A 12,310-nucleotide genomic window follows, 5' to 3' on the forward strand; every position below is an offset into this window, starting at 1 on the left:
TGTATTTTTGATTTGCAAGGCTGAAAAATAAATTCTCATTTTTGAAAAAGAAATCACTCCAACCCTATTTGGCATTTAAAATCAGTGTATTAACAATGAGTTAATGCTTTGTAACATGCTATGAAGCAGTTAAGTGGACATTTATCAAGTATTTTTCAACTATATATATATATATATATATATATATATATAAAAATATATACAGTATTTATATACATATATATATATATATCTTGTAGTGTGAATTGAATTAGATAAAATGATAATCATTTGAACTACCGTGATGCTGCTTGGGAAAAGCATCACTGACATCCAGCCAGGACTGTAAAACTAAGAAAAAGCAAAAACACAACACAAATTCCTCGAATGTCATGTAAATGGCACTGATGTGTTTTGGTCTCTATAGCAGACCCAGCCCTGGGTCAGAATACAGATAATGATGGTTGCTACGGACATTCTTGCCCTAAATTGCTACCTGAGGAAAAAGCCAGGGGCTTTCCAAATCCCTAGAGTAAGGAGAGAGTATGAAACAGCCTCACAACCACACAAGTGCTGCCCTGAAATAGCAAACATTTGTTCTCTGTCAGAATGATATAGGGACTGTGAAACCTGAGGACAACAGCTCAACTTCAGTTGTCATATTTCATACTTTATTTTTTTCACGTTCCACTGAAATTCATGTCAACTTTCTTCTCTTTTCAGGCTCGCATTGAGGAACTGGAGGAGGAGCTAGAAGCTGAGCGGGCCATCAGAACCAAGGTATGGTACACAACTATAAGGCACACTACCACATCTCCCCTCCCCCTCCATGAAACAAAGAGCAGATGAGCCTTCAGGCTGCAGGGCAGATAAGAGGATGCCAAGCAGCTCTGGGATGAGCTTGGCTCTGCCCAACATTCAGGCCTGTGGTGTTGAGAGATTTTTGTGGATTGGTGAAACACTGAAAAAAATAAAAAATAAAGATTGCTGATCTGTTGGCAGCCGGGATACGTGTGTAGGTGCTGCGCCTCTGGTCACCCCAAACTATCTGCACCTGTGATAATAAAGTCAGGGGGGAGGGACCTTGTGTTTGTAGTTAACATACAGGGCAACCCCAGAGGCCATGAGGGACCTCAACATCCTTTTTCCTCATTCTTATTTTGCCCACTCTTTCTCTATCCCTCACACACACACACACACACACACACACACACACACACACACACACACACACACACACACACACACACACACACACACACACACACACACACACACACAATGCACCTTCTGTTTCTTGTAATCTCGCCCCGCTCTTAGAAGCAAATCGGAAGAAACAGACGGTTTATTTCACCTTCCTTTTCGGCACAGCAAAGTTTCAAAGACATTTTAGTGTAAAGAGTTTGAAAACAGCACGCCTGGTTCATATAAAGCTAATCTACTAAGGTGGGCGCTTTAAGTGCTTGTTGTTTCAAACCAGACGCTCTTAAAGCGTGTGTGTATATAAGCCACAGAAACTGGTTGTCCCTCTTAAGACCTGCCTGCAGTTTCCATGTTACAGTAGGTAAAGGCAGAAATGCAGAGGTACATATTTCACCTTGAGTGTTGACTAGAGTGACAGTGGGCCCAAGGGCGTGTTTTGCACAATTCTTCCCACTCTGGGTGGTATTCTTAATGGTGCTAACCGGGTCCCCCCCCCCCACACCAACAGTCTGCAAAGCCACAGAGCGATGAAAGAGGCAGGTAGAGACATGCAGGTCTTTATCTGTTCCGCAGCCTGCGTCTTCAGATGAGCTCAAACACAACATACCTCTGCTGCAGACAGGCGCGCTATTGTTTGACTCTGCTCCTCAGGTCGCACAGGGAAGATATCATCAGGAGATACAAGCTGACAGACAGCACTATTTTCCATGGGATCTTCTCCCAACTGGAATGTTTGTCATACACACATACTGTACAGTGTTCTCAGAAACACACACAACCAGGATGTAATATTTAAGACAAATACAGATATACCATCAATATCTTTGCACTCTCCTCGTCAGGATGGAAACACGTTAAATTAGGTGACACGAAAAGTCAAAACAGGCTAAAGCAATCGCCACACAGTCCCCATTTCGCCAGACCATAATTATTGCTTTGTTAAAGAAAACAACAGCCCAAACAAAGAATCAAGTGTCCGACCCTAACCCCGCGCATGACGGGATGCTTCGTCATTAACGGACAATGCATATAGTCAAAATCAACGTAATTAACACAATGACAAGAACAAACTCTCAAGAACCAGTCACATATATGACAACAAAGCATGACAAATCAATCCAGCAACATTGCAGCGCTAAAACACTTATTCATCCGCACACTAAAGAGCACGAGCCATTCAAATAGTATTCACATCAGAGGGAACAATATTAACCATATCATAAAAATGACACCATAGACAAATTTACACAGTAGTAACGCTACTGCAGATGTAAAAACACAAAAGCACTTCACTTACCAAAGCTGCTGTTCACTTAAAGACAAAGTCCATCCTCCTTTCTTTGTTAACAAAGAGTTTAATGACGCGGTTGTACAGAACATCGGTGCGGTTCAGTTCCAGCCAGAGGTCCTCTTGTGAACGTGTTTGTTGAGTTGTGGATCCACTCGGGTCTCTCCAAAAGTTTTCAAAAGCACCGTAGCTTGTAAGTGTCCTGTCGTGCTATGGTGTCGTGTTGCTGCCTTGGTTAGCCAACTCAGGTTAGCGTAGTGTAGCTCCAAACAGCTCCAAACACCAAGATGCTCAGTCGCAAATAAAACGCATTCTTAGCCATAAAATGTGCAGCGCTTCTCAGACGCTGTCAGCCAGAAATACCGTTCGTACAAATCCTTTTCCTGGCTGGGTCAGGGCTGCTAGCTGTGGGGTTGGCCGACCCTTTCTTACGATGTCCAGTTTTTCTGGAAATGTCCTTCTTGAGAAATCCGTTTCTCCTCCTTCAGCCATTGAATGTTAAAAATACAAAGCTAGGTTAAAAAAATAGAATCTACACCAAGCAAAATGCTAAAAATGTCATGTCAATGTCATAACTTCTTACATATCTTTCAACTTGAACTGTTACAACTACTACTAACTTCTGCTAGCTGCTTCAGCGTCACAACAGTCACGCTAGTCTACTGACCAATCACGGCGCACGTTATTGTTGAGCCAGCTGCATGTTAATGCTGACGTACTTGTAGACTACCTCGGTAGCTCTGGCACATCAAAGAACACGCCCAACATGTCAAACTAAAGATCTGATTGGTTCAAGACTATGACAATCAATAATATCATCCCCATTTACTTTAATTTGCAAAGTCTACCTAGAGGGTATCGGGCCTCTCTTCTTACCTAGAGACACAGAGGTGAAATCTGATTGGATAAAAGCTCTACTTAAAACTAGCTGCACTGGAAGCAGAGCAACTGAGGAGCACAGTAGCTGTGCAATGAGAAAATAAGATAATGGGAAAAATAATTAGAATACATGTAGTGTATTTGTGAAAAATTATTGAATTATAAAATAGCTATAACTTAGAGATTCTGTTTGACGGCCCACCACTGTGTTCAGGGTAGGATAACCAACCTTATATATGTTAATAAACCTGGGTGTTGATATGTAGCTGTGGGCAGGGAACAACCCCCATCACACAGGAGGCAGAGGGCACGGATGGTTTCTACAGAGCACATATGCAAACTTACAATGCATGTATGCACAGGCTGAACAGAGGCACACTCCTACTCCGTCACGCTCTTGTGCAAACCAAGAGGAATCTCTCTCCTGCAGCAGGAGACTTTGGGAGCACTGACTTTCTATTAGCAGGTGAATGGGACTGAGTGGTTTTGGGTGGTGCTGACCCGGAGGAACTGTTGACTCAGTCAGTACTGCAGAGGAGGGCGATGAGTGAGCCCAGCGCTAGGTGTCAACCCTCAACACAGAGCCGTGTTGTAGACACAGAGGGTGGGGTTGGGAGGGGTGAGCTGGTGGCCCACAGGTTGAGGGTGTGGGGGTGTGGGGGGTGAAAGAGGAGCCCCCCAGTGAGTATCATCTGTTTTCCCTCGTTCTGCCTGAGGTGTGTTGACGGCTGTAGCTCATTGCTGCTATCAGGGAGGCCTGAGACTCTTTCACAGACCAGTCTCAACATCTACGGCTGCCTTAAGAACAGCTGTAAAAGATCGCTGTAAAAACAACAAGTGCTTTTAACTACAGAGCGCTGTGGCTGTGAGTGTAATGGCCCAGCATTATAAACTCTCTCCATGTGTGCTGTACCATGTTTGTGCGTGAGAAGGGTCTCTCTGATGACTTTGCTGAGGAGTATATCATTCATACATTTCATGAAGCTTTACGTATGTATTTGATTTGTTTTGTATTTATGTGCAACACTTAATGAAACTTAATTCTTCTAATGTAAGGTATAACATTTTATTATACGGTGTATTAAATCGTATTATACTAGGTTAGCCAGTGTGGATTTTGAGTGTGATCCAGACAATGAAATTTGTATGATTTTTTTTTTCTTTACAGTATTTCATTCATAAGATTTCAAAACATTGATTAGACTGTTATATTTGAGTCAGTTAAAGATTTGTGGTTACTGTTAATATAAAGCATATATTTACTTCCTGCCCCCTTTTTAAGTTGAAGCTGCACTGATAAAAATCGTTATATCTACTGCCCACAACTATATAATTTGGTTCATTCTCACCACTATCAGCAAGTGCTGAGTTGGTGAAAAGGAGAGTGAATATTGGACTTACCTTCAGCAGGACACGCCTTCCAATCAATGCAATGTTGTTCCCATTCTGCTGCATGTATTAATAGGAATAGGACATTTGCAAACATGTTAGCCATAACAACTTAATGTTGTGATTATGACAATGTGTTTACAGCTTGTTAGGCTGGAGGATGTTTATCAGTGAACAGAGTACTGGATAACTTCCACAGGAAACAGGAGTTCACAGATAATATTTGGACTGTGTGACAGCAGCTAACCCCTGCATTGCTCTGATTGGATACCAGTTTCTCTGCTGACCTCTAACCTCAGGAAAGATCACTTCTCTCTATGGCCTGTCAATCATACTGATCCCCTGATGGGCAAATATCCTGTCTGAGGAGGAAGGACTGCTTCAGGGCCAGAAGAGTCGAGGTGTTCATCTCATTGATTTGACCAAGGAATGTTAATGCATATTTAGATGCACTAAAACACTTATTACGATACTATGACTTGCTCTCTAGTGGAGTAGGAATATTCATTATTGTGACCCCAGATAGAGGATCAGTCCACTCATACATTGTGATCATACATACTGTACACTGTATCATAACATAAACCCTAATGGTTTAGCCTGGTGTAATCATCTCCATTTAGTATCAAGTTTTACTCTAAATGTTCCAGCCCGAGCGCCCCCTTTTTTGGGGCTGTGGAGAAAGTTTAGCATATACCGTCGGAAAAAATGCACTTATCACAAACGAATATGATGTTGCACATCAGATTAAACAGCAGAACCTGGGCTACAAGAATATGTAAGCCGTTTTTACATGCTCCAAACAACAACTAAATGAATTACCAAATATCAAAATCCATATAGCGCCACCTAGTCAACCCACTCGTTACATTTCTGGCTCTACCGCTGTGGTATTTTATGCAATACACAGAGATGATATCTCAAAAGAAAGACACTCCACAGATTCCACACATACATAAAATCCAGCTTCAACAAAGCATCAGCGAGATATGAGCCAAAGAACACCAACAACAGAAATCGCTTCATCAAACGATAGTTGTAAAATTTCTTTTACTTTTGCTGTTTTTCCGTAATATGTTTATTTTCCCAGTAATTCCAAACAGAAATACATTAGACCTACGTCCTGTGTTACACTAAAATCATTCCGGGCTTTACGTTGCTGTGAGTCGAAGCAGGAAGTCTGAGAATCGCCTTGCGTCACAACCAAGCATGTCTCGCAGGACGGCTCCCTGCTGATTCTGATTGGCTAACAGTGCTCTCAATCTAATTTAGGTTGGCATGGCTAAATTCTATCGGCTCTAACGCTTCAAATGAGGTGTCAATCACTGAAATCGACCAATGGGTTGCTGAGATAGAGCCCTGCGTACTCACAGGGGGCTGACATCGAGATAAACTCCAGTACGCAGAGAGACACAGAGAGGACTCAGAGAGGATTCTGGCTTACAAAATAAAGCCAAACTGCTGTATTTGGATGTATTGAACACCATTAGTGATATACAAGTGAAATATATATTTTGGTACATGAGAAAATTCTAATGACACACATGGTGCCAAAATGACCATTTTGGAGACCTCGCCTGAACTCTCTGTACTAAAACCTCTCTAATTTTGTTCTGCTTCACTTTATCAAAGTCAAACTTTGCAGAGAGACTGTTCACATATTGTGCTATGATTTGGGAGAGGTTTAGACCTGCAGCTGCATCATTCCAAAGAAGAAATAATCCTGTAAGTGCTTTTTTTTTTTAGGCGAACCTGAAACTTTTCAATTTGTGCTGTGTCCCATCTTCATTTACTCTTAACCAGAAACATATATACTGATATTTACACATCTGAACAAGTATTCCCTTTGTTATAACACCAACATTATTCTAATACACCTTGTGGTTGCAGAGATATACTCTTTTTAGTATGGATATGCAATTTTCGAGCAGAGGCCTAAAAAATAGGGTTATGCTGCATTCACACCAAACGCGGCGCGAATTATTCACGCAAAGTCAATGCACAGATGCGATGAGACTGAAGAGATGCGAATTTGCGATGGTGCGGTGCGAAGTCGTGCAAATTTGCGTCAAACGCCCCAAACGCGCGAGTTGAAATTGTTCAACTTTGGCGAAAAAATGGCATGATGCTCCGCCGTGATACCCTATCAGCGTTGAGATGTTTCTCCTGTCATCACTGACTTGCTGCCGTTGTTGAATCAGGAAACAAATACTGTAGCCGTCTATGTTCACCCAGAGCTCTACGATACCTCATATCAGTGGAGACCGGACCAAACTCTGTGTGTGTGTGTGTGTGTGTGTGTGTGTGTGTGTGTGTGTGTGTGTTTGTGTGTGTGTGTGTGTGTGTGTAAACCTTGCAGAGAGAACTATCTAAACATGAATTCAGACTTTTTACAAATCTGCATCATTACGTAGTTATTTCGGAGTCCCTTTTTGTCGGTTTATTGCCGTTAAATCACAGACGAATCAGCTTATTTTATGTTCATACAGGTGTTGTAAACCAGCCGACATGTGGCTTGAGACACAGTGAATACAGCTCGATAAAATTCACGGAGCCCCTCCGGACTATGTTATGAACCCAGACATGATGGCGTTTAGTTTCCCGGGATATCCACAACACGTATTTTTTCCACGGTTGATGGCGGACAGTTGAACGGCTTCCAGGGTGATAAGCTACGTCTCCGGCGCATCCAGCGCGATTCACGCGAATGAACACAAATAATCCCCGGCGAGACAGGCGGCGCGAATGACGCGAATGACGCGATTAACGCGGCGCAAACAATTCACGCTGCGTTTGGTGTGAAAACGGCATTAGGGTTTAATATTAAATGACAGTTAATAACCATCAGTACCTGGGCCTTCACTGCTGAAATACCACCTTATAACCACATGATGGCGCCACAGCTAGGGTTATTATTCGTTTCTTGGGCTGTAACTATATGACGTTACGTATTCGTATTAAACCGTACGGTACGAGGCTTACAAACCGAACAATACATTTGAATAATGCTAGTACATTTGGAAAATGCAGAAGCTTAAATTGTAGGAAATATAATGTTTTCTGCGCTCACTAGGAGACAACGGTCTGTGTGACCTCTGAACCGGAACAAAAACAGCTGAGTCTCCGCAAGTATTCTGGGAGGCTAGGCTAACTAGCTTAACGGAAAAACATCAGCAACATGCATTCTGCTACACACTCAAGGGCCATTCAGATATTCGATGTAGTTGACTTATCAAATGCTGATCACATCCTCTTTTCTTTGTTGCCAAAGAGTTTAATCCCACGGTTAAATCCCAACTCACAAATCCGTTTCTCTCCAATTTCAGCCGTTGAGTGTTAAAAAACAAAGCTAGGTAAAAAAATTATAATCTACACCAAGCAAAATGCTAAAAATATTGTAATTTCTTCCATATCTTTCAATTTGAACTCCTACTACTCCGACTAAGCCTCTGCTGTAAGTTTCGTTTCACAATAGTCACGTGCTCGCCCACTGACCAATCACAGCACACGCTGCACCTCACTGCAGAGCTGCTCCTGAAAACTGAGCTTCACGTAATGCTGACATAGTTGTAGGCCAGCTAGCAGCTCTGACACGTCAAAGAATACGCCCAACATGTCAAACTAAAGATCTGATTGGTTGAAGAATATGACAATCAACAACATCGTCTCCATTCACTTAAACTGCACATGGATTCACTGATGAGTCTGCAGGCCTGGGGCCTCTCTTCTACCTAGAGACACAGAGGTGAAATCTGATTGGATAAAAGCTCTACTTAAAACAAGCTGCACTGAAGCAGAGCAGCTGAGGAACACAGTAGCTGTGCAATGAGAAAATAAGATAATGGGAAAAATATTTTTGTAAATTATGATACATGTTGTGTATTTAAGAAAAATGATTAAATTATAAAATAGCTATAACTTTGTGATTCTGTTTAGGCCAGCAGAGAAGGCCTTACAGGCCTGCCACTGATAACCATTCTGGAACTGCTCTGTTTTTGGCAGGTAGAGAAGCAGAGAGCAGATCTAACTAGAGAACTGGATGATCTCACTGACCGACTGGAGGAAGCAGGAGGGGTCACCGCCTCACAGGTGAACTCTATCAACCTGTTCTCATTCCCAACGCATCAAATACGGAAGCTTGGTCAGCACCCCTTGGGGACACTTTTTATCTCACTGTGTACTCCTTTATGCCTTGTGCGTTGGTATCAGACACCGTGGGCTGTGACGAAAACGTATGACACTACATTCTAACAGACTCACACACAACACTGTACTACTACATTCTTTTAAACTGCATGAGATTATACACTATGCTTTTTGACAAAAGGTAGAGGAGAAGCTAACTTTTAGCTCTCAGCTTAGCATGAAGAACTGAAAGTGGAAAACAGCTAACCTGGCTCAGTGTACAACATACACATATCAGCATGCGACACTACATAGCAATATTATTTTGTGTTGATTTTAGAAATTCAAAGAAAACTTCCATTCAGAATTAGTTATTGAGGACATTTTGGCATTCCGATGTTTGAAAAATCACTCAAAACAGAAGACAAATGTCTTTGAAAACTCCTCACGTGAGGACATATGCTGTGCATGATACAAAAAAAGTATCCAGTCTTGTGGGTGCCTTAGGGCATTAGTTGCACAGCCTTCAAAACAGAACCTGACAACCAGCCTGTGTGTGATTTACAGATGGAGGTGAACAAGAAACGAGAGGCTGAGCTGCAGCGTCTGAGGCGAGACCTGGAGGAGACCTCTGTCCAGTCGGAAGCGCTGGCTGCGTCTCTGAGGAAACGGCACGGTGATGCCATGGCAGAGCTGAGCGAACAGTGTGAGGCTCTGCAGCGGACCAGAGCCAAACTGGAGAAAGAGAAGCAGAACCTGAGGATGGAGGTGGATGAGCTGGCTGCTTCTCTTGAGAGTCTGCAGAAGGCCAAGGTCAGGAAGTTAGATCACATGTAATGCAGTTGACAATGACCTTACACTGTCACAATATTCTTTTATTAATATTAACTTGAGTGTAACATGTGTGCTGGTGTGTTTGTGTTGCGCTGCAGACGTCTTCAGAAAGCCAGATGAAGAAGCTGGAGGAGCAGCTGTCAGAAGCCAACAGGAGAGGAGACGACCTGCAGAGGACCCAGACTGAGCTCAGTGTGGCCAGGAACAGACTCACAGGTACCGTTCACCTGTCACATCAGGAACAGACTCACAGGTACCGTTCACCTGTCACATCAGGAACAGACTCACAGGTACCGTTCACCTGTCACATCAGGAACAGACTCACAGGTACCGTTCACCTGTCACATCAGGAACAGACTCACAGGTACCGTTCACCTGTCACATCAGGAACAGACTCATATGTACCGTTCACCTGTCACATCAGGAACAGACTCACAGGTACCGTTCACCTGTCACATCAGGAACAGACTCATATGTACCGTTGTACCTTTGTTGACAAAGAAATCTGCCAAAAAACGCTGAAGAAGACTGCAAGCAAGCAAACATGGATGTAAACAATGTAATATTGCAATAATGAATATATAAAAAAATTGCCTTGCAAATGTTTCATGTGGAAGAAAATCCATATGAACCTTTTTGTTAGGCCTCAAGAGCACACACAATGTGTTTTGTTGAGCTTTGTTTGACTCACAATTCAGAGTATCACTCAGGTATCCTGACTTTTATTCTCTAAACATCCCATAATGTAACTCAATAGTGTTTCTACGTTGCCCATGTCTTTGAATACTAAGCCAAGAATACTCAAGTGTTGTCGCACTTGTTTTGTGAGAGTTGAAAGAGCTCTTCCAGAACACAGATAGCGTTATACAACTGTAATTAGTGGCTGAGTTGTACTGCTAATGACTAGTTAATTGACTTTGACATACAAGTGGTAAATGGTAAATGGACTGTACTTGTATCGCGCTCAAAGCGCTTTGGTGAGGAGCCCCAATAACAGAATAACATGACTTTTACCTTGTTTTCAATGGCAAGCAAATCAGTTTACTTATTCCCACAGAACAATACAACAGACACAGAATGAGTCATCGACGCTTCATTTAGCTATTTTATCTACTGTATCTTTCTTCTGTTCAATTTAAAAAAATTTCTGTGCTGTTGTCACCAAACAGAAATTATAACAAAAGAAATCACATTGTATGCTAGTTTTTTTGTGGTTATGTGGTACGCTACAGTGTGATAATCAGTTTCCTTGTGTGCCCTGTCAGCTGATAATGCAGATGTGAGTCGACAGATGGAGGAGGCGGAGACCAGAGCCAGCCAGCTGAGTCGCTCCAAGGCTCTGCTCCAATCCCAACTGGAAGAACTGAAGAAACATCTGGACGAGGAGGTCAAGGTCAGTGTGTGTGTGTGTGTGTGTGTGTGTGTGTGTGTGTGTGTGTGTATGTGTGTTTTGAACTCAGAATGGAAGTCTGAAAAGTAAAATATCCAGTATGCAAATACATTTAAACAGATCCCTCTCCCTCCCATTTCTGTATTCACATGTGTCTCTGGTGTGGATGCCAGTGTAAGCAGGCGGTCAGCAGCAGTCTGAGCTCCGTGCGGCAGGAGTGCGAGGTGCTGAAGGAGCAGCTGGAGGAGGAGCAGGAGAGCAAGCAAGAGCTGCAGCGTCTCGTCTCCAAACTCAACAGCGAGGTGACGCACTGGAGGACCAAACACGAGTCGGATGCCATCCAGCACGCTGACGAGCTGGAGGACACCAGGTACGTCAAATTGATACTGGCGGTCATTTGTCACATTTTACTTTTGAATGTATTTCAGTGGTCTAAATAATGTATGTGTCACAGGAAGAAGCTGGCAACCAGACTTCAGGAGGCCGAGGAGGCTGTGGAAGCCACCCACGCCAAATGTTCCTCGCTGGAGAAAACCAAACAGAGGCTGCAGGGAGAGGTGGAGGAGCTCTGCATGGACCTGGAGAAGGTAGGAGAGGAAGCATGTTGTATAACTGTTGCTATGCCATGAATGTCTTTCTTGTTGTCTTTAAGCGTATGTTCCCTGTCCCAGGCCAGCAGCTGCGGTCAGGCTCTGGATAAGAAGCAGCGGGTCCTGGAGAAGCAGCTCGGAGACTGGAAACAGAAGTGTGAGGAGCTGGTGACTGAGGTGGAAGGCTGCCAGAAGGAGAGCAGGCAACACGCCAGCGAGCTCTTCAAACTCAAGACGACCCACGAAGAGTCTCTGGAGCAGCTGGAGGCCCTACGTAGGGAGAACAAGGTCTACCAGGGTAAGAGAGTACACTTATGACGTTTTAAGGAATTGCTGAATAGTACCCTTGGTTTAATTAGACTTGTGTGTGGCTTTTCTTTGATGATAGAGGAGGTAGCTGACCTTACAGACCAGCTTTCAGATGGAGGTAAAAGTGTCCATGAGCTCCAGAAAGCAAAGAAGAAGATTGAGATGGAGAAAGAAGAGTTACAGGCCTCACTGGAAGAGTCTGAGGCAGCTTTGGAGGTACATAGCTCCAGCTAATCTACCTATTAGCTGTGCTAATTGGAGCCTATGGTGTTGTGCAGTACGCTTACTCTTAATTAATCTCATACCCAGTTGTATTTAATTTAA

General features: G+C 43.1%; 1 protein-coding gene across 1 annotated transcript in view; it reads left to right on the plus strand.

Moving 5' to 3' along the window:
* The window catches only part of LOC306713205 (uncharacterized protein MYH16), a gene marked incomplete at its 5' end in the record, with an annotated part of 47,046 nt that overhangs the window by 27,332 nt on the left and 7,404 nt on the right, over window positions 1-12,310 (plus strand). The window contains 9 exons of the mRNA XM_079182854.1: window positions 703-759; window positions 8,741-8,827; window positions 9,431-9,676; window positions 9,796-9,913; window positions 10,963-11,090; window positions 11,261-11,457; window positions 11,542-11,674; window positions 11,759-11,975; window positions 12,066-12,202. Coding sequence (XP_079038980.1) covers window positions 703-759; window positions 8,741-8,827; window positions 9,431-9,676; window positions 9,796-9,913; window positions 10,963-11,090; window positions 11,261-11,457; window positions 11,542-11,674; window positions 11,759-11,975; window positions 12,066-12,202 — 1,320 coding nt within the window. The remainder of the gene's footprint in view (window positions 1-702; window positions 760-8,740; window positions 8,828-9,430; window positions 9,677-9,795; window positions 9,914-10,962; window positions 11,091-11,260; window positions 11,458-11,541; window positions 11,675-11,758; window positions 11,976-12,065; window positions 12,203-12,310) is intronic.

This window comes from Pholis gunnellus (genome assembly GCF_910591455.1).
Source record: "Pholis gunnellus genome assembly, chromosome: 21".
Classification (NCBI taxonomy): Eukaryota; Metazoa; Chordata; class Actinopteri; order Perciformes; family Pholidae; genus Pholis; species Pholis gunnellus.